Raw genomic sequence first — 27,101 nt, 5'->3', positions numbered from 1 at the left:
ACTTGAAGAAGCAGTCAAAATGTCCAGTCTTACATTAAGCTGTGTTTTGCAGAATACAGATTTAAAGAAATTGTGATCATCTGGTCTTAAAATTTCAGCTATGCTGACAAGTAGTTTCCATTCCAGGAAAGAGGGGATAACTACACTCCAGTTACAGCAAGTGTCACTTGCTAGAAATAAAACGTTAATGTAAACTGAGATTCTGAACATAAAGACACTCTGCCACTGCAAATGACTTAATGAGCTTCTTGAGCCATATATCACATGTATCAAAGAGATAATCTCATTATAATCTGCATCAATAATGACAAAGGGTGTTAGATTATCTGTAGGGGGGGAACATCCCTCCTTCCCTCTTTATGGCCTGTTTCTTTTAAAAATTTGGTCAAAATGAAAGGTCCTTCAGAAAAACATCTGTTTTCATGTGAAGAATGTGCCATAGCTGTTATCTTGCTGAGACAAATTGTGAAGTGTTTTGCAGACCTATGAGCTGGTAAAGATAGAGGAAAAGTATGCTCTAAAAAGGCATTTGAGACACAGGGTGTTAACTGGCAAAATAAGATGCAGGCCAGTCTGTCATGGACATAGCAGGACCTAATTTTAGCTCTAAGATCTTTAGTAAAACCCCTCAGGGTTTGACCTGCTGACAAGTGGACCAGTAGATTCACTGTCTTTATATTAAACTACTTATTTGCAAATATTGTCTCAGTACAGCCCAGGGAAAACCACTATCCATGTTCACATCATCCCACATGTTTGAGTCATGCCTCAGTTTTTCAAAGACCCACTTTTCTGCTGTGAGGCAAGAAATATGAAGATTTAGATGACTGGACTGACTGCAAGGCAACTACCTTGCTAGAACAGATACCCTAAAGACTGCCTCTTCTATTGTTCCAAAATCCAGTTACCCTGAAAGTCTGTGGAGCAAAGATGTCATGCAGCAGTTGAGAATCAAGGGTGATGACATACCTTTGGGAGTTTCTATGTAGAATCTTTCCTTCTTCAAGGGATGCTGTGCAAGGATTACAAGAGGAGCCAATTTGCAAATTGCTTGATGGAGAGATCATGAATCCTGGAGAAGCATGGCAATTTGTTTTGCTCGATGCCTTTAGCCAGAGTATGCTGCAGTCATCAAAAAGTAAAGCAAGCAGTCTCTAGATGGCCTCCCCACCTGCACAGGGCCCTCCATAGTCCCTCCTCAACAAAGATAAAATCAGTTATCATTCTGAGAAAGATCACAAGCTGGTTTGGGGACAAGGAAGGTATCCACCTTCATAACAAAATCTGGTTTTCTGTTGGCTGCTCTCTTTGGATTTCACCTTTTTTCTAAATGGGCTGGAAGACCTGTTAGAGCTCCACTTGGTTGACAGAAACATAAGTAACAACAGCTTCCCTTTCTCATGCTGTTCTTCACCTCTCTGATAATGCAGTCTCCCCCTCTAAGAGAGCCCTGACAGATCTCTGCTGTGATAGATTGCCCTGCACATCACTGATGTGGCCAGTGACTGTGGGCTGGATCTCTTCATCACTGATACCATCTCAGCTCTTGTCTAACTGGCTTCTGCAGCCAAGGAATGGAAACTGCATGTACAGTATTATTCCTGGCAAGAGGAACAGCATCTCTGTGGAAAAGGACATACATGAAGATCACAAAGGTGCTATTTAAAAACATAAGTTGTGAATCTCTGACAGGATCTGGATGGCATGCTTACAAAGTAACAAAGTGCTGAATTTACAATTGCCCAGTGCTTAGAATTGGAGACTAACAGAGACTTGAAGGGACCTCTGGAGTTCATCTGGTCTAGTTCTGCTCTACAAGTGTGGCTCAGGGAAGACTCAATAAAACAATCATGGAAATAGTTAAGGTGAGGATTGACATAGGTCATGATTATGAAACTTTCATAGTGTACAACACCCAGTTTCAAATTCAGTTTTAAGTGGGACTGTAGGAACAACTTTTGTCTTGGAGCAGCTGCATTACCACACTTTGACATGCACTCATCAAGCCATACTACCTGTCTCCTCCTATTGCATAATGTTTGTAAAGTTACTTCATCAATACAAAGCCCTTTACAAATAATTTATCATGTGTTCTGGGAACAAAGCAGTTCTTTGGAGGATCTTCTTGAGTGATTGCTGAAGTTTCTATGGTAAGTGATGTATTTTGGGGTTGAGGTTTTAAAGTATACACAGTTTCTATTCTTTTTGTACTTTTGCAGTGTTTTGGACACTTGGTGATTTGCAAGGCAAGTGCAATGCAGATCCTTTGCACTAGCAAAAGTCAAAAACATATAAACCTGTCCAAGGAAAAGGTACCTACAGCACCATGGTCTCTGTCTGCAGAACCTGCATGCAGAGCTTTCAAAAGAGGTTCATAGCACTCTTCGTACTGCACAGCCACACAACAAAGAGTGGTTATTTCATTGTTCAGTGCTACCTTTCTTTCCTTCAGCTTTTACAAGCCAAAAACCAAATTAGAATCTGGTTCAGACTGCCTTGAATTAATCTGAATCAAAAAACCAAAGAGGCTGCTTAGAGAAACAGCATTTAGGTAAGCAAATGGGATTTACAAGCCCGTGCAGTTTTTGTTGGCTAGTATATATTAAAATGGCAAATAGCAGTCAGCATTAAAAGAAAATGCTTTATAAGAGCAGTAACTCAGACTTTCAACAGTTTTAGGCAATTGCAACAAAAACTATTAAGAAGATGACTAATTTTTACAATTAGTACCTATAATTATCATAAGAGAATTTGCAGGGTCCAGTAGTCCATCACAAAAATTTATTTTGTTAATTACAGGAAGCTTTCTATACCCTGGGCAAGACTGTATTTGGTTTAGAAGAAATACTTTGGTATAAAGTCAGAAAATGTTCATCACTGTTGGTATCTGGCATTTGGAGTTTAAAGCCTCCTACAAAATCAGTACTGCAAGTTGATGTGCATTTGCTTTTCTTCAGCATGGTAAAGCTTCTGCCTTCCAGTGCCCAGGTTGTGTAGAAAAATCACTTATTTATTCCAGTTCCCATCCACAGGAACACAGATCTGCAGAGCATTTTCCAAGCATTGGAAGGTTGTACTATTTCCTACTAAGGCTAGAAGTAGAACCTGAAGTATGGCAGAATAATTCTCAAGCCAAATGAATTTCATTTAAAAATAAATCTTGAAATACATACAGCATTCTAAAGCAGAAATACACAATGTGATTCACATGATACAGATGTGGCTCATTGCTTTTGGTTCACTGTCCACAGAGGAGAACAACAGTACCCTCCAGCGTTTTTCAATCATCACACTTGACCAGTAAGTGCTTTCTAAACTTAAGGAAGAGAAAACCTTTCTGAGAAACCTCTTTCTCTGGATTAACTGGGAATGGCCTGTTAATGCACTGTTGCTGTTCCCCCATTCCAGCCCCTTAAAGGAAAAATATTTTTTGGTCACTCCAGCTTTACCATGGTTAACAATCAGATGTCCTTCTCAGAGCAGGAGTCTCTGTACTTATTCAAAAATAGCCCTTTTTAGATATGTCAAGTTAGATGTAGAAAATAACTCCTAATTATTGGCCCACCAAAAGGTCAATCCTTTAAATAACTGTACACATCTTACAAACATTTCAAAGGAAAAGCACATCCATTTGTTAGTGTGAATAGCACACTGGTCACATAATAATATATAATGTTTATTGTCTCTGTGATGTGACCTTGAATCTCATCAAGTGTTCAAGTCTTCCCCAGAAGCAAGTGTTGAACAGTCAGCATAGTGGAGTACTTAAAAAACCCATTAGAATAAAAACAAAAGTATGGAGGACAGACATTTTCCCACTTCTTTTGCTGCCGTCCTGCTGGAATCTCCATCCTCTTTCAGTTTCATCCCAGCGTTTCTGGTTAAAACCTCTTTTCCAAAACACCCTGAAGTCCAGTTCAGGGGCTTTCAGCCTCCCTTTCTGGATTCATTGAGCAGTCTTCTTACTGCTCAATTTCTGTCTATGCAGGTGTGTCTCAATCTCTTGCTTGAAAACAAGCATCCCAAGCTGGCCATGAGAAGCCTCATTCATGGCCTTGGACTGCATGCACATTTTGTACTGCTCTGGGGTCAGCTCGTCCAGACACTGCTTTTCATGCCACAGATGGAAGAGGCCCCTGACAGGCGTTCGGATCACCATGAGGTTGCTGTGAAGGTACTTGCGGTACAGATGCACATCTTCACCACCCCAGCCTTTAATGTCCAGGTCAAAACCACCTGACACAAACACAATTCAAAATAAAACTAGATATCTGTTAGCAAACTCAATGCTATTAATTGCACTGCAGCTGTTTTCTGACTCCAGTCAGCCCTTTAAAATACACACTTTCTGTGAACATTAAACTGCCCATCTTCAAATCTTTCACCATCAGAGAAAAGTTCTTTATTTGTAATTTTATTTGTAAGCAGTGTTTAGATTCTGGTAATTCTGTTGCACCTAGGAAAAGCCTGAACATCTAACCACAGCAATGCTGCAAATTAGTGACACATACACATTGGCAAAGGAAAGAGAGGCTGATCATCATTTTCTATGTTTTAGCAAAAATACAGGTGTATTGGAGTGCATTTTTCTTACCTATGTTGATAAAATCAGATCTGTACTGGCAAGTCATCCCAAAACCAAAGTCTCTCCAAAATCCAGTTTCTTTTTTAATAATCTGCATGGAGGGAAAGGAATATTTACAAAGAAGCAGAAATGCTTTCAGACCGCGCACTCTGACCTGAATGTGGTCAGAAATAGGAGCAACTGCCCTTTTATTCTTCCCTATGTGAATCCACAGCTGGTCCTGAACTCATTTTTGTAGATACTCATTGGATATATCTATATATCTGCCTCCCCCCAGCCACAAACAGCTGTGTTCTTAGCTATCATGGATAAACCCCCTGATCCAGAACAATCAGGTTTTGCTCCACTCCTGCTGTTGTAGACCAAGTAGAACAATATCACATCTCTGGAGATTATTTCTTTGCAGGAAAAGCATCCTCCAAAATTGTTTGTTTCTGTGGGATTCACACCCGATATAAGAAACATATTGGTAAACCAGGGAAGCCAGACTCTGCTGTCAGAGTCTGGCTTCCCTGGTTTGTGCACTTTGTAGATGGTGGCATCTGCATTGTCAACTACAAGAGCTCTAGAAGAAAACAGTGGTTCTAATTTGATCACACAATCAACAGCTTTTTGATTATGTTGATTTTGAGTAACAAGAATAATTTTCCATTACAGAACTGCTATATCCACCTAAAATTTAACTCCAGAAATGCTTGGTGATAGATATATGTCCCATAAAAGCCTTTGTAAAGGTGAATGGTCTGCCTTCCTGAGATGGACTATGAAATTATGTATTATAGGTAGAAAATCAGAGCACTGAGAAACTGTGGCTATAACTTTGAAAGGCAGATATCCAAGTACAGATATCTAAGGTCATAATTCATGCATGTGAGTGACCTAACCCAATCTGATGAGACATCCAAGAGCTTCAAGGTACTGGGACAGGCATTTAAATCCTTAAAGTGAGAAAGTCAGCAGTACTTCACACTCTTGAATGCCTGGTTAGAAACCTATCTATTAGCAGCTGCTTTAGAAAATCTTGATTTTGTTGTGACAGAATTTCAGAAGATGAGGAAAGAGAACTTCCATTTCTGAATTTACAAATCCTAGTATTTCCTTTATGAAGAAATGCTCTTCCACAATTTTCTCTCCTGATTTATCATTCATGCCTCCCCTTTTTGTTCATAACTCTTGTCAATTCAAATGCTTTTTTTTTTTAAATTTATTTTACTGGTTACATTGATATACATTTCATTTCTCATTTCTCCTTTCCTTGAAAAAGCCAAATTACTGCAGAAGCCAATTAAAAGGAATTAAGATTGTATCTGTCAGGCCTGTGCTGTAACAAGAAGTCTCCATCATGATGCCCTTACAGCAAGCTACTCATGTGCATTAGCATTATTATTTCCCATTAGGGCAAGTGGCTGTTGCACAAATCAAATTCTATCCAAGATTTCTGAAGGCTTTTTTTTTTTCTCCTCAGCAGCCCAAGTTCCAGGAGAGAGAGCTAACACTGTCTTGTTTTATTGGCATAGATCTGGCATTATGCCTGACAACTAATGTGGCCTAAAAATATAAAAATATCGAAAAATGTGATTGGCTGTACTTCTTTAAATCAAGAAGCTTTTCTGACATAAGCATCGCATTTTATGATTCAAATATTAGCTATAAGTATTTTCACAATCCTGACAATGTACTTTGTGGAATTTGTGCTAGCTTGAAAGCTAAACTCTTATTTCATTCCCTAAGCACAATTCTTACAAGCTTGAGGATCCCTGACAGGCTCTGAGCAGAGAGAGAAAAGCTTATGTGAATCCAATGGTATGATCAGAACAAGTTTCTTCTGAGAAAAAAACAGTACAAGGAATTTTCCAGACTCTTCAGTAAAAGGCTTTCTGGCTATATGTCTCATAACACAGAGAGGAGTAGACAAAAAAATACTTTAAAATAATTTGGATTGACTTTTCAAACTCTCATTCTTCATTTTTATAGAGGAACTGTACAAGGTGGGGGTAGTGATCACAGAAGACTGGACTCAGATCCCAAGTGATCTTTTTCAACTGTGACTGTCCCTGGGCTCACACCACACCTAATTCATACCTACCCAGAGCAACAATAGAAGCTGGGAGGCTCTGGGGACAGTCCAGCCTGGGACAGGATGAGCCCTAGTAAGTGCAGTGCCTGGCAGTAAGAGAGGCAGATGTGGCAGGTTAGGACCTGGCCCGGGGGAACTGAGTGAAGCTGCATAGTTGGCTTATGTTTCAATTTGAAAATTCAGCCACTTAGCAGTGCTAGTGGGCAGAGGACTGTGACCCACTGACTCTGGAGAGAAGCAAGACCCCCTTCTATCAGGCCTTTAGGTTCAAGAACAGTGCAACACCACAGCACAAGAGAATGGAGAACAGTGTCTGCAGCAGTGCCAAGCAATGGCTTCATCATTCATGTGAACCTCTCATTTGTGTGCTCTTTCTTCCTCACAACAGCTCCCTCCTCATCCAGGAGACTCATACATGTCTTAATCATGCGCCTTATGGAAATGTTTTTAAAAATATTGCTTTGTTCTCACATCAAAATTATGCAGGTGAAATGAAAATCAGTGGAGCTGTGCTGTGTTGTATCAGTGCCAGAATAAAGTGACAGCTCCAAGCATGTGATTTGACTCAGACACTTCAGAAACACACTGTCTGTTCACAGGCACTTCAGTCATGAACTGTGGGAAGGGAAAGGCCACTTTCAAGGTGTTCAAGTGAGTAGGGAATAACTGTGACAGCCCCTGGAATTCTCTTTTTACTGACTGATCTGAGGACAGCTCTGCTTTTTACAAATGTCATATCTTCAAATGCAAATAGTATTCAGTGATAGGAAGAAATCAGAGCAAGTCAAGGACTGTCACACCAAGATAGCACACCATGGAGGAATTGTTCGCTAGTTAGGAAATTCCTTCTAGCAGAGAAGCAGACATTTTAAAAATTCTTAGTTTCCATGTAAAAACTTCAAAAAGGTTTAAAATAAATGGCACCAATGTACTTCCCAGTGAAACACACTGCAGAACTCACAGTAGGGTGAGTGTTGTAGTTAATTTTGTCTGTGTGGTGGTCACTGTGCACAAGGAATAGGGAAATGCCATCCAAGAGTACATGTACCTTTAAAAAAATGCTTTGTTCAAATAAAAGCAGGCATTCAGAGAAGCATGTACTTACCAGCTGCTGTTCTAAAGATGGTATGGAATCATGGTGACCATAAATTATACTGGGGTTATATTGGCTGAAGAGAACAGGATAAAATACCTTCTTCCCTGGAAATGACAATGGGTTATTTTTTTTTTTTTAAAAGCTGTATAAAACACATTTGTCTCTTACAAGGTACAGTCCAGGCCTGACCAAATCCAGATAAAGTCACACAAGTTTTGCATTTAGCCTATGTTCTTTCCATGAGAATGTGAATGTGAGGATATAATTAATAAGAAGATCCTATTCCAGAAAGCACAGATGCTGAAGGCAAGAGATTCTATCAGATTTGGAGCAGGAACTGTTACAACTGATTTACAGTAGCTTCATTAGCAATTCAAAGACAAGAATACTCTGGTGAAGGATTTTACATAATAGATGGAACCTGTTGAAAGACAATGCACTTCATGAGGAGCAGTACCTGGCTGTGTGTTCAATCTACAGGAGTTCAAGAAGTCGGCTGTGAAGTATATGTCCACATCGCAAAAAAAGAGAACAACATTGTTTCCTTTCCAAAATCGAGCACCAACATCTAATCCTTTGCCCCTGGAAAACTCTTCATTCAACTGGATGAAGGTAAAGTTCTTGAAGTTGGCTGACCTAGAAGGAAAATATTCAGCAACTTACCCTGTCCATCCAGCTCTTAATACAAGTTGAGGGTGGGAACCGCATATGAAAGAATTAATGTAGAAAGTTGTAGTATCACAGTTCTGACAGCAACTGGAGGGAAGAGATGTTTGACTTTTGAGGAGATTTCCTATCTAGATTCAGAGCTTGACCTGTGTACTCACACACCAGCATTCTTCTCACAGACTTTTCTTTGGGCAGATCTCACAAAAATCTCAACAAGGTTTAGATTAACAAAAATATCTTCAGTATGCAAATTTCAATTACCTGTGGTTACATTACTGTATCTATACAAAGGTCTTCCTACAGAGAAGACAAGTAAGAGGCTGTAATGCCACATGATCTTGACAAACACAGTTATGTAACCAAACTCAACAGAGCAGAACTGGCCAAAAGTATGCAGTTCCTTTGTGCTGTACTGAAATTGTCTTCCACCTGCCTTTGGAAGTCAGCTTTCAGTCCTAACAGTCAAAGCCACTTTCAAAGAACTAAAAAGTTAGCACTGTGTTGCAGGGGAAGGAAAAAAGGAAAGAAAAAAAAAAGCAGTTGCACTGAGGTAAATTGAGTTGAAATCTGCTCTGCAGTTCTAAAGACCATTCTATGGGATTCTGGGTAACACCATTTTCATTTGATACAAAAAGAAAACTATTTTCTGCAATGCACTTTAGAACCTTTTGGCACAGCTATGAGTTTTGAGTTATCAAGTCTCCACATAGGATCGCTGTATATGAACAGCACGAGATGTTCAGGTACTTACTTAGAGGTATTTTCAAGTATTGATTTTACTTCATTCATTTGTTCCTTTCCAAAGTAAACTACAGTGAGGTGAATTCTTCCGTCCTGTTGAATGCCCATTTCCCTGGAGAAAAGAGACAGATTTGTAACTTGTCCCAGAAGTTAGCTTCCTTCAATAATCTACAGCAGCTGAGGAAGGGAGAGGAGGGTGAACCTCAGAGGCATTCCTGGGGCCATGATTCACTGACAGACATTCTTCTCCTGAGAAAGAGGCTCACTTTCTCCCTTAGAAGAGACAGAAGTCTGTCTTCCAGGCAGATTAGGTACCAGCTCTCTAAGCAGCATTTGTTGTATTAATAGGACATTGTTAAAAGAGGCCATCCAGCCCCAGGAAGAATGATCAGGCAGGCAATAACTTCAGCAGCACTCAGGAGAACATGAGAAAGGGGATTTTAATAATACCCTACCTTATAACCTTGAGTTTTTGTAACAGATATTCCAGACTTCAGATCTTTGGCATTTACTAAAACCTAAGTATTACGCAGAGATCAAACACGTAGCTCAAGGGTAAGACCAATCTGAATAAATGCTAGAACCGTGCCTCACTTGTACTAAGTTCAGTTAGTAAGAGTTCATCTATAATCAGTACAGAGATCAGCACGACCAGAGGGTGATTTCTCCCAGTCTAAAACAAGATAATCAGAATACTAATCAGAAAGCTAATTTAGACAAGGAGCCTATTTTTAGATGGCTGTAATTAGATGAAACATCCCATTGTAAGAGTAAGTATCTTTTGATAATACAGTCTTTTCTGGATAGCTTTTTAAAGTCATACCTCAGTTAAATTCTCCCTCTGAACATCATGTCTGTGCTGAAAAATAATAGTTTAAGAGTAACTATGCTGAAAGTTTAAATACATTTCCTTCTTGCCTTTTGTTGCCTTGGTATTTTATCTAATGGAGCCTAACAAAGTGTCTGGGAGCACTCATTCCCCTTTTCCTCAGAAATGCTCCTTTGCAACTACTGCATAACATCCTCAAGTTGCCATAATTGCATGTGCCCAAAAAAATAGATTGAGACTCTTAAGTCAGGTACATGCAAATCAGAAACTCTGATGACTGGAATATAATTGCTTTTTCTGCTAATCACAATGCATTTAGTTAAGCAACTAAAGGCCTTTCAGTCTGTAATCTCAAAAATCACTTAGTGGCACAATGAACTGCTATGTAAAAGTAGCAGTGAGTGAGGTTTTGATAACTCTTTTAATTGAATCTTACTTTCCAAGTAAGAAAAAGTAAAGGCAGCATTGAAGGAAACCCACCTGAAATTCTGCATGAATTGCCGAAATTTGCTGGCTCTCTTAGCCAATGGCACAATGACATTAATAAGTGTATCAGCCATATTGAGGTTTTCATTTTTCACTTTCATTACAGGACCAAATGGCCGGAATAAAACAATCTTCTTGAACTGATGTTTTGCATCTCCTTTGAAAGTCAGCTCATACAATGTGCCTTTATTTTTTTCTGTACGGTAGATCCCTACATGAAAACAAAAATAAAGAAATTTTTTTATTAAACTTGGGCTCCTGGGGGAAAAAAAAGGAGAAAATCTTAAGTTGCTACATCTAAGCTAAAAACGCAGCAGAGGCAATGAGATATTTACTTTTAAACCAATACACAGTGCACTATCGTTTGGAGGAGGCCATCACTGTAGCAGGGACACAGCCCTGGGATGCAGGAGCTGTTTGGTATTCTTGCAGGCACATTCTAAGGCTTGGCTGAGTTACAAACCCCTGAAGATTACCAACTGCTCACTCTCAGTATAACCCAGCAGACGTACTGTCCTTATTTTCCAGACTGCTCCAATTGCACACTGCAGACATGCATGGTAATGGGATGCAGAGGGACTGCAAAGGCAGTCTGCCTCTCTGCAACAGGAGGGATTAGGCCATCTCCCAGAAAGGCAATTTGCTGATGAGCACTGGGAGGTTCTCTGGAAAGTCCCCTGATAAAACTGTGCAAACAGGCCCCGGCCATCAACTTCACCCACTGCCAGTCAGGACAAAACTCTCCTGTTACTCAGCTCTCAAGAGACTGCTATTTTCTTTGTGAATGCCCACTCCTGGTCAAGTAATGTCTGCAAGGATAACACTACAGTTTCTCAGAGGCTAGACCAGGATACTTAATTCATACAATCATGTATTTATTTCCTGTATGGAAGAAACTTTTGACATACTTGATGGATGAAATCAGTCTGGTTCATGCTGAGAGCCAGCATGAACTATAAAAGCTTTCATCATGTCCCACTGAAATACTATAATATCCTAAATGAGATCAAATTGGCAAAAAGGCTATAGATTTTACCCATTTTAAATGATACTTCAGTCCCTACAGCATACACTGAAATAAAGCTTTTTCACTGGTAAATTCATTAGGTTTAAGAAAGAAAAATTAATGCTAATTCTAACTAGTCATTAAGCCACTGTAAACATCTTAACAACTCAATCAGTACAAGAGTATAATTGCAATGCCTTCTATCTCTTGCAGAAGTTAAAGAGCAAGCACAAATATCTCAACCCTCCTCCTCTTAACTTGTTTTTCTTTTCTTTCCTCTTTTTTTTTCCTCTCCATCTGGCTAGGAAGCATAGCTTCCTCTGGTTATGAAAAACAAGACCAAAATAAGGCTTGCTTTTAAAAAAATTGTGGTTATTCCCTGATGTGTAACATTGCTGGGCATCTGACCCATAGACTATCAGCTCTGTCTGTATTTCTTGTGAAAGTCTGGGTCAAAGTTTTCTTCACAGAGCAAAGTGACATAATCTTTTTATCTTGTATTGCAGTTTTACATTGGTATAATCAAAAGACTAATGAGGTGTGATTTTATCTGGAGAGAGTTCCTTGGACTGTCTTATCTTCACTATCATTCTCCAAGTGTTTTATTCTTAATGAACACTTCAGCTGGTTAATAATATATGCAGATTTACTGATTTGTTATTCACTTCATGTTTTATTTTTAATATAAGCTGATTCAACAAATGCTCCAATCCTCCTTCTAGTATAGTAAATTAATCTAGGGAGATAGCAGCTCCATAATTCTTTTGCTGCTAATCTTTCAAAGTTGTGCCCTTGACTCCTCCTAGCTTTTTTCATAAACTCTGCATAAAAGCTGCAGACCATGAACTATATCTGTTACTGAACTGGAGCTCATCTGAATAGTGGCCTAATAGTCCCTTGATTTCGTCCTTCTGGTGGCCAGAGAATAGAAATCTAGGTCTCTGAACTCTGCTCACCCATTTATTCTTACATTAAGCCTGCTGACGATCTGAGTGCATTGCTGTGTGCACTCATTGGCTCAGGCAGTTTTTGAACACAGGTTTTACCAAAGATGTTTGTGTTTGAAAGGTTAAGACAACCTTTTGACATTCAGCTAAACAAAACTCTAAATTAAATCTGATTTACATTTCCTTTAGAGATAAATTCATAGGACTGTTTCACATGTTTGACACAGTGAACTGACATTTTTTTCAGAATAAAAAAGATGTAAATTAAATTAACAAATCTAATAGTATCTACCACACAACATCTCAGCTTTTGCTTTTACATCCTCTTTTACCTACCCCAACCAAGAAACAGTGACCCCACAAATTCCACTTCCCTGGAGAGATGTGCTATCCAATAAAGGAAACCTTGCCAAATCAGAAGTATCATAAAGAAGAATGCAGGTCACAAGAATTTGTGACCTGGCTGGAGTCCCTCCTAGGGCTATACACACAGAGGCTGCTTCTAACTCTGTAGTTTTGTTCTTGTTTAGTACTTCTACTATGGCTGAAAACAAGTAGCTTAGGTGCAGACAATTCTGCAAAATGGTAATCCAAGAATTTATAATCCTAACATTTTATTCTGAAGAGAACTATGCAAGATTAATGCCTCTAATTAAATATGGCTATTCTTCATGCATATTTAAACTATTTGTTTTCCATTTAAAAAAAATGTTCTTTCCTTTTAAAGTATCTTCTTTTTAGAAGCAGAGAACAAAGTGATTTGCCCAAGGGCAGGCAGTGAGCCTTGGAAATTAGTCTGAATGTTTTGAGTCACTCTGGCAACTCACCCAGCAGAACATCCTGCCTTTTACAAATTTTTTCCATTTCCAAAGGCTCTACTTTATTTATGTCACCAGGACTTTCTACGTGATTCAGGAAGATGTGTCAAACAGCCTCAATTCCAAGATATGAACTATGAGGAGAGGAAAAAAGTAGTCTCAAAAAAGTAAACAAAAAAACCTTATCCTTAAAAGATTGCTTCTGAAATTAAAGCCTTGGAGAGACTAGATATTAAATATGGATAAAAGAAGGTTAATTGATCATCTATTGCTTCCATTGCAGTAGATATGTTTCAGAATATGCACCACTCCTTTCAGAGGCAGAGAGAAAAGTCAAAGCCTTTGGAAACCCCATGTAAAAAAGTAAATAGGAGCTCTGTGTCAGCAGATAGAATGGCCCTAAGATGAAGGAAAAGAACAAGTGAGAAGCAAAAATGGCCTGGGCTGAAGAACTGAAAGAGCAGTAAGTCTCAAGTCTTCAGAGCAGCAATTCCCAGGGCTCTCTAAAGGAATGGAAAATACCTGATGTCTATTCAGCAGGGCAAGCAAACAAATGCCACCTATGTGGATCTACATGAAACGTGCAAACAGCCATGCATTCTTAACAAAATGCTGTTGAGTGGATGACAATTTTAGCCTCAGTTCCACAGACTACAGGCTTCAAGTCTCCTAGTGTCTCTAGAAACACTGGACTCATGTTCATTAGTTCCCTTCTGTTAGATGATGTAGGGCCACTATGAGGATTTATCTGAATTTATTTCCTCGTTTTAACTCAGTACTACAATGGTGTTCCCACTTCACATGCAGTAAAATACAGCATCTTATCCTTTGATGAAAAGTGTCATTCCTTTCTCCCAGTAAGCTTCCATGGCAAAATTCCATCAGATAGACCACTACCAGTAGCTGCCCATTTGAGGAAGCAAAGCTACTCCTTTTTCATTTGCCTCTGAGACCTTGATTAAAATTCCAGTCACTAGACAGGCACATACTTCAAGTAGGAAAACTTTTGATCCAGCATATTTGAAGGTGTTATGGCAGAGCATTTCTTAAAAATCAGGGATTTTCTGTAACTGTTCATATTAGGAAAGAATATCATCCGGCAGTGATTCCATTCACTTATGGAACACACTAGTGACGCTTGTCAGTCTCCGAATTATTATCTCCATCTCTGAGAAAATGAACAACTCCCAGCTCTATTTGGCGCTGCTGCTATTTACATAAATTGATGACCAGACCTGTTATCCTGCTTTCTGAGCAATTGGCTTCCTACTGGAAACAGCAGTCCTTTGCCTGCTTATAATACACAGAAATTTCCTTTTTTTTTTTTTTTTTTTTTTTTTTCCCATGCTGTTTCTTACTGACTCCCCTTGGCAGAAAGCTGGTGAACTTGGTTCATAAGTGGGAGGAATAAGGGGGAGAGGGGATCATTATAGCTGCTGAGCAGTCCAAGTGCCTCTGTCAAGAGAGAAGCTAAGCAAAGCAGCAGCCAGATGGATACATCTTGAGCTCCAGGGAGAAGGTGTGGCTCTCTTGGTTTTGATCAAGGGGGGAAAATGGAAAATTCCACTACATGTCAGCTATTGCTCTGGAAAGAGAACTGATAATCCTATCCAAATTTCATGTAACAGCAAATCTGCTGAGAAGGAGTTTAACTCAAACGTAAGGTACTATGGTCATAGTCTAATTTCCACTCACAAGTTATTCTGTCTAGAAACTGCAGAGTTTCTACAACACTAATTTTAAGACACTCCAGCCACAGAGACAAAACATTTATCCTTAAATGCAAGAAGTGTTTGAATAAACATTTCCCTCGGCAAAGACAAGAATATATGCACAAAATTAAAAAAAGGAAGAGCTACAGACCTTAACTGAGTTTATTGTCACACACCACCACCCTGCCTAGCAATGAACTAGTACTGAAGAAGTGATAGCAGTTGACAGGATCCACAAGAAAAGAAAAATCCACATAGGAGGCCCAAGGAAACAAGATTACTATGCACAACTCTGTTCTAGATTCAGGATCAGCAACACACTTGAGTAAAGATGGTGTCAAAGGCATCTCTAAATAGAGCAGAAACAAGAACACAAATCCCACGTACTGGCAGCAGCAGTTCAGATTTTAAATCCTGTCTCTGACCCTGACTACCTGATTTTCATTTCAGTACATCTCTCCACCCGATCAACCTTAAGAAGAGAGTGGTAGCCCCACATTTGACATAGGAGAGGCACACAGTTTTGTCTGTTGTTATTGCTTAAGCAGCTGGAAAATACTTAGAGGGTTAGTGCTATTACTTTCAGTGCAAATGTGGGCACTCCCAGAAATCTCCAGCTGCCCATGGCAGTTCCAGAAAATGAAAACAGCTGGCTTGGTGGCTGGATTAAGGGACTCATGGTTGCTGTGTTGCTGGACTTATACTAAGTTGCTAGAAGCTGGCATTGAATCCAGCTTATTACTCGTGTATTGTGTAGGCAGTAGCACCTGCAGAGCACTGTTTCCAAAACAAGATCGGAGTCCAAAACTATACTTGAAATGCAGAACAGAAACAGATAAGTTTAGTCCTCCCTACACATACTGAAGTTTACACAGAGCAATGGATTTGTCCTTTCATTGGCAGTTTTTTTTCATTCTTGGGAGAATGAAGTTGGGGAAAAAGAGAGTGACAAGAGGTCACAGAGACATCAAAAGGGATTTGGCAGGGAAAATTTCTGCCAAGTCTCTTTGTTTCCAACCCCAATACATGGATCACTGCATTTGCAAACAAATCAGTCTGCACTGATGAGTAAGAATTAGAATTTGTTCCCTTGCACCTACAGAACCAAGAACCTGCCCTGCAGGGGAGGACACAAGGAAGGTTCATTGATCCCAGACTGAGCTGTACACAGGCCTCCAGTTTCTTGAGCTCCGAGACACGTGAAAGGCTTCCTCCCTCTGGAATATTTCACCATGGTATAAGAAAGCCAGCAAGACCATTAGTGCATAACCTAGAGAGCTGTGAGCACATATTGGTGCCACTACAGGAGGCTGGCAGGCTTTGTTGTCACCAAGTCCTGTTCCCCAGGAAAGCTGCCATTTTGCAGTTGTGCCTGAGACAGCATCACTAGGTCACAGCACTAACACCATCCCAGACATCTGTGCTCTGACACAGCTCCCATCTCCTTCAGCAACTCAGTCACACCAGAACTCCTCCCCAGCACGGTGTGCACCTTCTAACCCGCTCTCTGCATACGAACCTTCAACGAAGTCGGACGCTGTGTAGACGCGGGGTTTTGCTTTGCTGAGCCCATCTGGCTTATTCAAGCTCCCCACTGCTAACTCGATCACCTCTATCAACTCATCTCGCTTGTCCTTCCTTACGGGCTTCTCCTCCGGGTGCCGTGTCAGCCCTGTCTCCAGCTGGTACACCTTCTGGAGGGTGAAGCTCTCAAAGGGCACTGCCGCATACTCTGTGGACAGCTTAACACCGCTGTGCACCTCTGCTTTGTCTACTTGGGAACGGAGGAAAGCCAACAGGTTTGCCTGGGCCTTCTCTGGCTTACTGTGGTCAAGCTGAATGTCCAAGGGGTCTGGGTACTGGTTCTGCATATTCTTAAGCTGCTCGGTCCTGCCCTGGAGCTCAGCCTTCAACTGGGCAATTTGTTTCTTCAAGCTGATGATGTAATTGCGGTGCTGCTCTTCTCGCTCTTGCAGAACGGCTTCATATCCCTCCTTCACCGTCGGGCTATGCACCCTGGGCAAGGCAAGCTGCTGGTTGTCACCCTTGGGTGTGCAAGCCAACATATAGACAATAGACACTGAGCAACAGGCCACCACCACCAGGCCTACAAGTCGGGGAAGAAATAGAATAAATCCTCGTCGGAGCATCATATCTCAAAAAAGCAGAGTCTAACCCCACACATGCAACAGTTCTTATATCCATGCAGTGCCACAGAGCCCTCTGGTCTTGGAGTACTCTTACACAGATACATGTATGTGCAGGGACTGGTTTGTCAGCTCTCTTGAAATATGTGCTCTGCCTCTACATGGAGCTCTCTCTGGTGTATATCCAGCAGGACCAAAATACAAGTTGTGAAGCAGACAGGACATGTCCTGATCCTCATGGCAACACCTACATTGTTGCAATATCATCAGATGGTGGTTGATGGAGCCTGAGGACCTGAAAGATAAATGACAAAGACAGACAAGTTAGAATTCGGTCATTCAGTCCAGACCATTTAGCATGTTCTAATTTACCTTGTTTCTCAGCTGCTCTAGCAGATCTCAAAGCTGTGAAGTGCTTGCGCTAAGACCCTAAAGGTGCCAAGATCCTTGTGTGGAAAATCCCATATGCATCCCTTACATTGTTAGTAATATGGCTTGGCCCATTGCCAATGGAAAACTAGTGCAGGCCTCAAAGACTCCCATGCTTCAGAATAACTTGGAAGAGTCTAGTGGTTGGATGCTAAAGTGCTCAGTTCATCCAAGCATTAATGGCCCTTCAGGTGTTCTCAAATCTTGGAGTGTTCACTCAAGTTTTGAAAGGAAGGCACTCGGTCCCACAGCTACCACATACATTTTAGCTTCCAGGCAGATTTTTTCAGAAACACCAGTAACAAATATAGTCTATTTGAACATATAAAGCTTGACCTGGAGAAGAAATCTGATAACCAGAAAACTAAAAACTGTTATCAAGGCCAATTACTGCAATTATCATTGTTTGACATCCTACCAGATGCTCCCATAAAAACAAAAAAAAATGAGGAGGAGAATATTTTCTAGGAACACTCAGACTGATTTTACCCAAACTCAGCAGAAGCTTTGTTGCAATTTTGAAACTATCATCATTGCACACTATTTTAATATTTCAAGTCCCTCTTCTGTTTCTCATAACATTATGAAAATCTGTGCAAAAATGTACAGTATGACTATGTTTTCCAGTCTGCCTAGGGCTATAGACCACATAGAAGGTGGAACTGGGAACATTATAATTTTTAATAAAGCTTCTTCAAGTATGTATAGAAAAGAGAAAAAAATAGATGATTGAATTTGAATATTGATCTAGCTATAAGCTGCATTAAAACAATTGTGCTGAGAACATTACCAGAGGGATTTTCAAAATCCCTTGGGTTTGGCTCAAACCCATACTGGTGGAAGGAGCTTCATCATTTACTCAGCTGACTGTACACTTAGGTATCAAGGCTGAGTAGCATCCTGGATTACACATTGTTAGACACAAAGGCAATCAAATTAACCCCTTGATGCTCTCCCCTTGGATGCACGCATGACATCATTACACTCTTTTGACAGAGTCACAGTCCTTTTAGGCATATCTCCTTGCTGACACATCCTTAAGCAAAAGCAATTTGACTAAGAATAAGACTTTCAGAGTTATTTTGAGTTATTTCTAGTCTTGAATCAAATTCTTATGTAGGACTTTTTATAAACTGCTCTGTGGCTTCCCCCCTCCTGCCACCCCCCATCTTGATTGACTATTACTCCATATGCAGCAGTTACACAGAGATATTTCTGATGTTTGGACTGTTATTATTTTATCAGTTTGCAGAGCTTCTGGGAAAAAACCCAACTTTGAGCAGGAATTGAGGGGGCTAGCATGAGCCATAAAAATAGTACAGTATTTTTTTCAAAGTAATGCTAAATTACTTTTATAGCATTTATAGGATTCTCCAGAAAATGTCAGCATTTTCAAAGGAAGAACTGCTGATTTTCAAGAAAATATTCAAGCAGCAGGAGAAAAGGACAGGATTAAGTTGGTGCCCTTACCTTTTTCATGTAATCTTCTCTTTGGAACATCTTGGTCTGCTACAGCTTCTTCTCAGCTTGCCAAAATCATTGCCTGTTTATCTCCCTTCTCATGCCTTTCCCAGAAAATGCGTGTACTATGAAAAGTGCTGTCAACCTCAGAACACCTCTTCATTGCTTTCACATTTGTCAGCTGCCTACATCTTCAGTCTGTCTCTCGTGTGGTGAAAGGCTGTAGTGGAGACGCTTCCTATGGATGCACTAAAAATGTTGGCCTCCTGCAATGTAAAGGAGCTTGTCAAAGCAGGGAAAATTAATCTGGGCATTTCTAACTGTACAACAGATCTGGCTAGAAGACTGTAAGAAGGTAGTGTGCAGGGAGACAGGGTCAGGAAGTGGTGAGATGTAGTACATAAAACACTGCTGTGCTTGTATGCTTCCCTTCATACAATTAGTCCATTGACTGAATTGGCAGAAGCTGAACATCAGTGAAAGGATTAGTTGTACTAACATGGTATAAACTGAAATTACATCTCAATGGCTTAGATAAACACACTATTTAATTTCTGTAAGCAGTAACAGACTTGAGTTTTGGTCAAAGAGCTCTTCAAATGTTGACCTTAGAATATATATGTATATAGACAGCTATCTTCACTAAAGTATAGCACCTCTCTCTTCAGGATACTATCTCTTTTCCATATAGTTTTCTGGTTTGAAATCTCAGCCATCAAAGATAGATCTTTATAAATATTTCAAGACAGTAAATTAGCAGAGCTACTTTGTCCTTTGAAACACCATTTTCATAGTAAGGAATTGAGACCATGGGGACTTCAACCTTCTTCACAGTGATTTTACCATCACGACTGGAGGCATCCTGACAAGAATCTTTCATTGCTTACACTCTGGATCTGTCTTATTAAATTGTACTGGTAGCTTCAGTGGCATTGCCTTACAGTGACTGACATTTAAATATACAGCTATTACTGTACTACTATCTCACGGGCATGCTTGTGAAAGCAGTCTCAATCCAGGTCAGTGCCAAAAAAAGCAGATTGCTTTAAATCAACACCAAAGGTGGTCACAGCTAAGGCATGTCAGCTGCGTAGGCAAGTACCAGAAAGCCAGGGATGGTAACTCCTCCTAACAACCATTCTGTTGATTTCACCAGACCAACACAGTTTCACACCAACTGAGATGAAGAGAAGACAAACTGAAATGTCAGTTTTTTTCTAGGAACTGACAAAAATGCCTCTGTATTTCACAGCAGTCAGCTGCATCAAGTAGTATTAGTCTCTTTGCAAGGAGAAACTGTAACAAATATGCAGTGATTAGTCTGGTGGCTGAGGAAAAGGACATTAATTCGCAAAAAAGCCTTCACTTGCAAAAACATCTTCAACCTCAGTTCAACCTGTTAGCCCAGCCAGAGGTCAGCCCTGCTCACAGAGGTGCTTTTCACTTGCCTTCAAGGAGCCTGGGCCCAAAAAATCCTCTAAACACAGAAACAGATTCTGTCGTCACTCTAAGCACTCTGTAAACATTTCTGTACAGTGGAGGGTGCTGCACCCAATCACAGGAAGTGGCAGAAAATGAAAAAAATTGGTTGGTTTGAAATTTCAGATGGTATGCACCCATCACTGTTTCTCACCAACATCTGAATTTTTCTTGGACTGTAGAGATACAGGAAATTCATCTCTGCACAGAAATGACAATGTATTTCAAGTCTGAATTTTTGACTCTCGTAAACCACACTGAGAATCTGTGCAGGAGAAAAGGACTCAAACCAAAGTATCTCTGTATATATATCTCCTCTCTGAGCTTCACAGTTTCCGCACTCCTCATGTTGAGGACAGAAATGAATGGCAAAAGCTCAGTCATATTTGCAGAGGCAGTGATCTCTCAGCACGTGACATGAGCAATGCTGGATAATTCCATGTTTTTAAGTACTTTCTATCACAGCTTTTTATTGTAGGTGTAACTCAGACTGGCAACTCCCATTTTAGCTCACAAAACTTTGAAATTCCTTTTCTTTTTTTTTTTTTTCAGTAGAGGCAGTAAGTGGCAGAAGCTGCAATTAGGTTTTGTGTAGGTGTTTGAAACATCTTCATTGAATAGCAGCACATGTCACTGTGAGATTTCACTAGAATCATAATAATCTCTGAAATGAGCTGTGGGGAGGAGGAAACAGATGTTCCACCTAGACTTTAAGTGCCTTACAAAAATAGAGAAAAACATTCTGCAGCCACTTGTAATTTCCCTAGAACTTCTTAATTACAAGGACTGTGCATAGCACTGCAGACAAATTAGTCTGCTTTAAATGTTAGGAACAAGATTTTTCCTCTTAGCTTCTCAACAGAAATCCAAGATCCTCAGCAGAATAGGACATGTCACAGGAATTAAAATTTAGTCTCACATAACAATTTACATACTTTATGCAAAAATTAATTCTATTTCTCTTTATGGCCAGATCATGATTTCTCAACTACTTCTCAGCTCAGTTCATCTCTCCAGGGCTGAATTAAACAAAAGGCCGAATAAAGAAAAAAGCCTGTCTAATAAATTGACTGGGTGCACCTTCTTAACCTTCTTGTATTGTCCCCTGTTAAAAGTTCCACTGCTCCGTCTTGGGTTGACACTCACACATCCCAAACAAACCACTCAAAGTCTTAACATCTGGTTTCCAATCTTCAATCCAAATAAAGGATTAGTAAGAAATAGTATCCAGAATGAAAATGCTAAATGCTAATAGTTGAAGACAGTAGACAACTTACTGTAAAACTCTTCATTTCCTAATCTTTGATTCCAGAATCATCTTCAACAGAAAATCTTACATTGTCACACATTCTTTTGGAAATTCTCAACATCTAACCCTGCCCACAGAAGGACAATTACACTGTTCCCCTCTGTAAATAACAATTACAGTCTGATCATCTTGCAAATAGGTTACAACTGTTAGAAGCTGACTTCAAAAGAAGAAACCCTCAAATCTTTAACAGTCCTGGAAATACTATATTTTTGTCTTGAAAGGGAACTGAGAAGTAGCTGCTTCATTCAAGAAGCAGCTTACATTCAAGATACTGCTATAGACCTCTCACTCTGAAAGCTACAAAACCAGTGCAGAAGTCCTAACTTTTGCCTTTGATAGTATCTGGACCCCTTTTCTGCTAATTTAATTGGGCTCCTCTTATAAGGGTGAAGCAGTAACTTTATCTGCCATGCCACTTTATCTGAATTCTGAGGTCCATGTGTACTTGTGTGAGACCATCCACATACATGTGGTCTCACTGCTCATGAAGGGAACTTTCCTAAAGACAGAAATCAAGATTACTCTGAAAGCCTTCTGCTCTGTCATATGCCAGAGTTGTTTTAACTTTTACAGTAGCCATTATTACTGTTACAGTAGACATCCAGTAATAATTACTTCTTCTACAGTATCATTATTTCCGTTTTAAATAAAGCACACAAAGGGAGTATTGAGGTCCCTTGGTCCTCCCAGTGCATACCTATTCTGTGTGTGGGTTTATCAATGTGTATACACACAAAAGAGTGAATGCACCATTGCTTTCTCCACTGTTAATGAAACTAGTTTTAAAGTAAAAAAAACCAAAAAAAAACCCAAAAAAATCCCCCACAGAGGATAAACAATAATTAATTTCTAACTACATCTGAAAAGAACCAGTGTAACACCTAAAATTATCTCCACACACCAATAACATTGTTTTTTCTGATAAAACCCCTATTACTTCAAGTAACTGCAACAACAGTCCTAAAGCTGCTTTCTCTGCCCCAGAACAATGTTATCTGTGTAAGACCTGGCAGTTTTCCAGAGATCAATAACCAGCCATTGAATACAGATACATAAACAGAACAATAAATACAGATAACTGTGTAAGACCTGGCAGTTTTCCAGAGATCAATAACCAGCCATTGCAAGGGTCTGTATTAGGAATGCTATTTTTTGTATGAGGTACTCAGATTTCAACTTTACAACCAAAACACACCACCCTTCTCTGCTAAACACGCTGATCTATAGATGTGCAACCTCCACATCCTCAATCAACTCTTACCTGGGGATACTATAGGGCATTTCCAAAAGCCTTCACAGGACTTTCCTGCAAGTTTCCACCACTCTGTCCCTCCTCCAGTAAGTACATGACAGATCCATACTCTTTGGATCCAGGCTCCAAAGAGAAAATGCAGAGAAGAGATGACAAGCATGCAATGCTGCTGCAGAAATGCTTGACTCACAAAGACCATCTCTATGCTACTACAAGAAAAAAAAAAATTCCTCTAAAGGTCCATTTCTCATTATCAGGCTCTGGCCTGGAGTTTTAAGAATTCAGTTACTCCAAAAAAGTTTTGAACTTTGCTAAAATGGACGCAAAAAATATGCTTTTGAGTTGAGCTGGAATTCAGCCTGGCCTTTTAAGAGCAAACTAGCAAACTATCATAGTTTCCAGAAACTAAAAATTGATGGTAGGACTGGACAGCTGAGATGTCCAACTTAGCCGGAAGATCAGCATCTTCTGAACATGATCATCACTTTCATTTCATTTAGGTGAGTACCATCTCTGTTTTGTAGATTGGGAAAAAAGGAGCATTTTTCTCCAATCATATGATGCTGCAGCAGCCCTGTACAACATCAAATACAGCAGCATGCTGAGAACAGTTTCTTTTGGTAGGAAATTAGCTAACAAAACAAGGACAAGCTACAGCCAGGGAACAGCTAAGTAATGCTACTCTAATTTACTTCATTTTAAGATCTAATTCAATAATTTCTCTGCATGTAGAGAGCTCCCAGATAGACTAACTCAGCTTTTCCATAACACCAATCTATACCAGCTTCTGAAATATCTCAGAATCAGATTAATAAGGATAAAACACAAAATCCTTTAGTATTTATTGATTAAAACAAATAATGGGATAGATTTTGCTTATCCATTTAATTCTGGACTTGGAAAAAATGCTGTTATTTCACTTTGAAATGTTTACACATGCACCCTCAGTGATTTACACAAGCAAAAGAAAACTGACTCCCACCACAGGAATGAACAGCCATTCCTTTTAAGAATGAAGATGACCACAGCTTTATGAAAGTAAAAAGTCAGCAGCAGCAAGGCCCGTAAAATTGAACAGATCTACACCTATGTGGGGACACTCTGTGAATGCTTGTTGGTTTAGACCCATCTCTTCATGACTGTTACTTAAGACATTTTCTTGTATAAAGCTGATATTAATGCAAGGAACTTTATGCAAGGAACTCCAAGGATTCTGCCAGATGTACATCCCAAAGTACCACAGCCAGACTTTCAGTGAAATCTGAAGCCCAGCGTATGCACACCTGTGATGTAGATCATGAATCAGGGAAGGTCTAGCACCTATCTAATTAAGCAAAAGCATCATTTATCTGTGCATTACTAAGTTGTGTTCAGAAACAGGAAAGCCTAGCTAGGCTGAGCTGTAGGGTGGAAAGCAGTTTGTGTCTCTTCCAGTATTTAACTAGGACTTCTTTAGTCAAGGCTATAAAACTTTTCATATGTTTAGCTGCCAGTCCAGCTCTTCAGGTATAAATGCACAGTGCAGTGAAAGCCCCCTGATTTGAGAAAAGCTGTGAGGTGATAAAGTACAGTTACAGTGACTGGAGGCACCTATTCCATCAAGATCCCTGTAAGGTAGCAACAGAGTTTTAAAGATGTTTGAACAATCCAGCCTGACCTGGAGATTATGTCTTCCTCCCTTGCCAGAAATCCCTGGTACAGCTAGAATGCTCTGTACCAATCTAGATGTGGACTTGAACTTCATTAACTCCAGCAGAGCTGGCAGGGGAAGAGGTTTCCTCCCTCCTGAGTCCATGTGGAAACTGAGAAGAGACATCTGGCTTCCACAAGTCTAATGTTATATTCTTATTGCAATGCAGAGCTCTAAATTTTGAGCTCCTTGTACTTGAAATTAAATTTTCTGGGTAGCGTGGTATCAATACAGAGCTTTAAATAAAAAAAATAAGAGTAACGAAAACAACAGAAAAAGCATTTTGATAGTCAAGATGTTAAGGATTAGGTAGGTTATCTAGGCTGAGCAAGAATTAGCAGGATAGGGACTAATTTTGCTGACCAAAATGATTTTTAATCTGTGGTTTACATTACAGGAGAAAATCAAGTTTCAGACTACAAACTAATAATCAGGAAGCCAGAAAACAACTGCAGCCTGGTTCAGTATTAGAGAAGCCACCCAGGCTCTGCACAGAGCACCAATACATGCAGCATTAACAGCTCTCACAGCTCAGGTACCAACCCCCAGCTGCACTGATCTGATTTCGCTGTCAGTCTGGTCTGTACTGATTGGCAGGAAGGGGCCAGGGCCCTGATTCAGCCCCCACTTCCTTCCTGCTGCAGGTTAGTGCTTACTCGGAAACAACATGCCACAAGGTCTCCCTTCGTTCATCACCACTGTTTTGATCTGTGGTTTTGGTCAAAGGCCCAGCATTTCCTTGATATACCAGGAAACCATCTCCTAGCAATTCTTTGAAAAGCCCAAGCTCTTTCAGTTATTTCAGTAAAACAGTTTTTCTCTTTCTAGAAGAAGTTTCCAAATATCTCTTCCATTTTTTAATTTGGGGCTCACATTATACTTGAATCTCACTGACTTCACCTTTATCATTAAATTAGCTAATTCTTTAATATGGGAACTTGAAAAGATAAATTACAGCAAAGTCTCTGCAGAAAAGGTCTAGGCAGAAATGAAAAGAAAGGAAGGCTTTCTTATATTTAATGTTATACAGTCTTCTATCCATTTGACCATGAAATTCTTCTTCCAAAAAGGAATTTTAAAAACCTCAAACCTGAGGACAACCAAAGAACTATCTTGCAAAACACAGCTGTCTACAAACTTCCATTCAGGTCAATTGATTTCAACAGAATGAAGATGTTTATCATTGTATGATATTTTATCACTTATATAGATTTATTTTTAAATAAAATATTTCAATAGGCTGAGAATGCCTACTTTGTTTTAACTTAACAAATCACAGGGCTTCAAATTTCCAATTCCTATCAGTTTTTGTATCTTTGAAGGTGTCAGAATGCACACAGGTCCACAGAAAACTGCTTTTGGTCAAATGGCTACAAGAAAAAAAATTCTTTTATTTTTATGAAAAATGTCTTCACATTTCTATATCCTTTAGTTACTTAAACCAAGCCACATTTTCAAGTGCTAATGAGACACCTGATCACAGTTACTTTGGGTTTTCATCTCTGATCCTCAAATCATATTAAAAATGGAATCTCTCTTTCTTTATAAGATACCTCAATTCAAACAAGCAGTCTGATATTCTATTTCACAGCTCTCTGATATACCAAATTACAGCCATAAACATAATTTCTCATTGGTCCTTAAGAAATGTCACTTGCCTCATTGACTCTATTGGTATCTGGGATTAAAACTGTAGTTTATTAAGGAGATTTTAATTGTAGTTATTTCATATTGTCAATAGCTCTTAAACCCAGCTAGAAACACATTAAATGTTAACAGTTCACATGAGAGGCATCCTGGTTCTCTAACACAGTGCTGATTGATGACATAGGTAAAGCCAGTTTCCCCTACCTGCAAGAGCTATCCTTTTTTCCCTTTTTGTTAAACAGGAGAGGTACACCCTGCAGTCAGCTCAGCATTTCCTGAAAAGTTCCAAAGAGTCTGTCCCTTGAAAGAACTTCAGGCTTCAATCAGAAGCAAAACCATTTCATGTGAAGTTATGAAATAATGCACACAATATGATCTCACTCTGTAACATTTTTCCTCATTGTCCATGAAAGTATCTGACTTGGTTTAATGCAACTTTGTATCAAAGTTGATGCAAACAATTTTTTTTTTTGTTAAGGATGCATAAATTTTTTTAAAGAAAACAGTTTTCTGCTTATCCTTGTTCCTTAGGTGCAACGTTTTTCAGAAAACAGGAATAGAGAAAAAAGTGTAATCTCTGGTAGGTAACAGCCTACCAGAATACTTGAAGAAAAAAAGTTTCCTTATGAGTTGAAGCTTGATGCTACTAAGTCTTTGTTTCTCTCCACATGGAAACCTGTCTGCAGATGACAGCATTATTTTTGTTTTAACAAAGATT

The 27,101-nt window shown here is 39.6% G+C and overlaps 1 protein-coding gene across 1 annotated transcript in view; it reads right to left on the bottom strand.

Annotated features, from left to right (window-relative positions):
* Window positions 1–2,798: 2,798 nt before the first annotated feature.
* The window catches only part of CSGALNACT1 (chondroitin sulfate N-acetylgalactosaminyltransferase 1), a 40,902-nt gene continuing 16,599 nt past the window's right edge, over window positions 2,799–27,101 (bottom strand). Inside the window, exons 3-10 of the mRNA XM_041479924.1 lie at window positions 19,013–19,269; window positions 16,486–17,408; window positions 10,478–10,694; window positions 9,179–9,280; window positions 8,216–8,394; window positions 7,768–7,862; window positions 4,595–4,676; window positions 2,799–4,236 (exon numbers count right to left, since the gene is read on the bottom strand). Coding sequence (XP_041335858.1) covers window positions 3,947–4,236; window positions 4,595–4,676; window positions 7,768–7,862; window positions 8,216–8,394; window positions 9,179–9,280; window positions 10,478–10,694; window positions 16,486–17,119 — 1,599 coding nt within the window. The 5' untranslated portion in view covers window positions 17,120–17,408; window positions 19,013–19,269 and the 3' untranslated portion in view covers window positions 2,799–3,946. The remainder of the gene's footprint in view (window positions 4,237–4,594; window positions 4,677–7,767; window positions 7,863–8,215; window positions 8,395–9,178; window positions 9,281–10,477; window positions 10,695–16,485; window positions 17,409–19,012; window positions 19,270–27,101) is intronic.

Source organism: Pyrgilauda ruficollis, unplaced genomic scaffold (assembly GCF_017590135.1).
Source record: "Pyrgilauda ruficollis isolate IOZ18807 unplaced genomic scaffold, ASM1759013v1 scaffold5, whole genome shotgun sequence".
In the NCBI taxonomy this organism is placed as follows: Eukaryota; Metazoa; Chordata; class Aves; order Passeriformes; family Passeridae; genus Pyrgilauda; species Pyrgilauda ruficollis.
The sequence above is the reverse complement of the archived record's forward strand: the minus strand, read 5'-3'. Positions and strand labels throughout refer to the sequence as shown.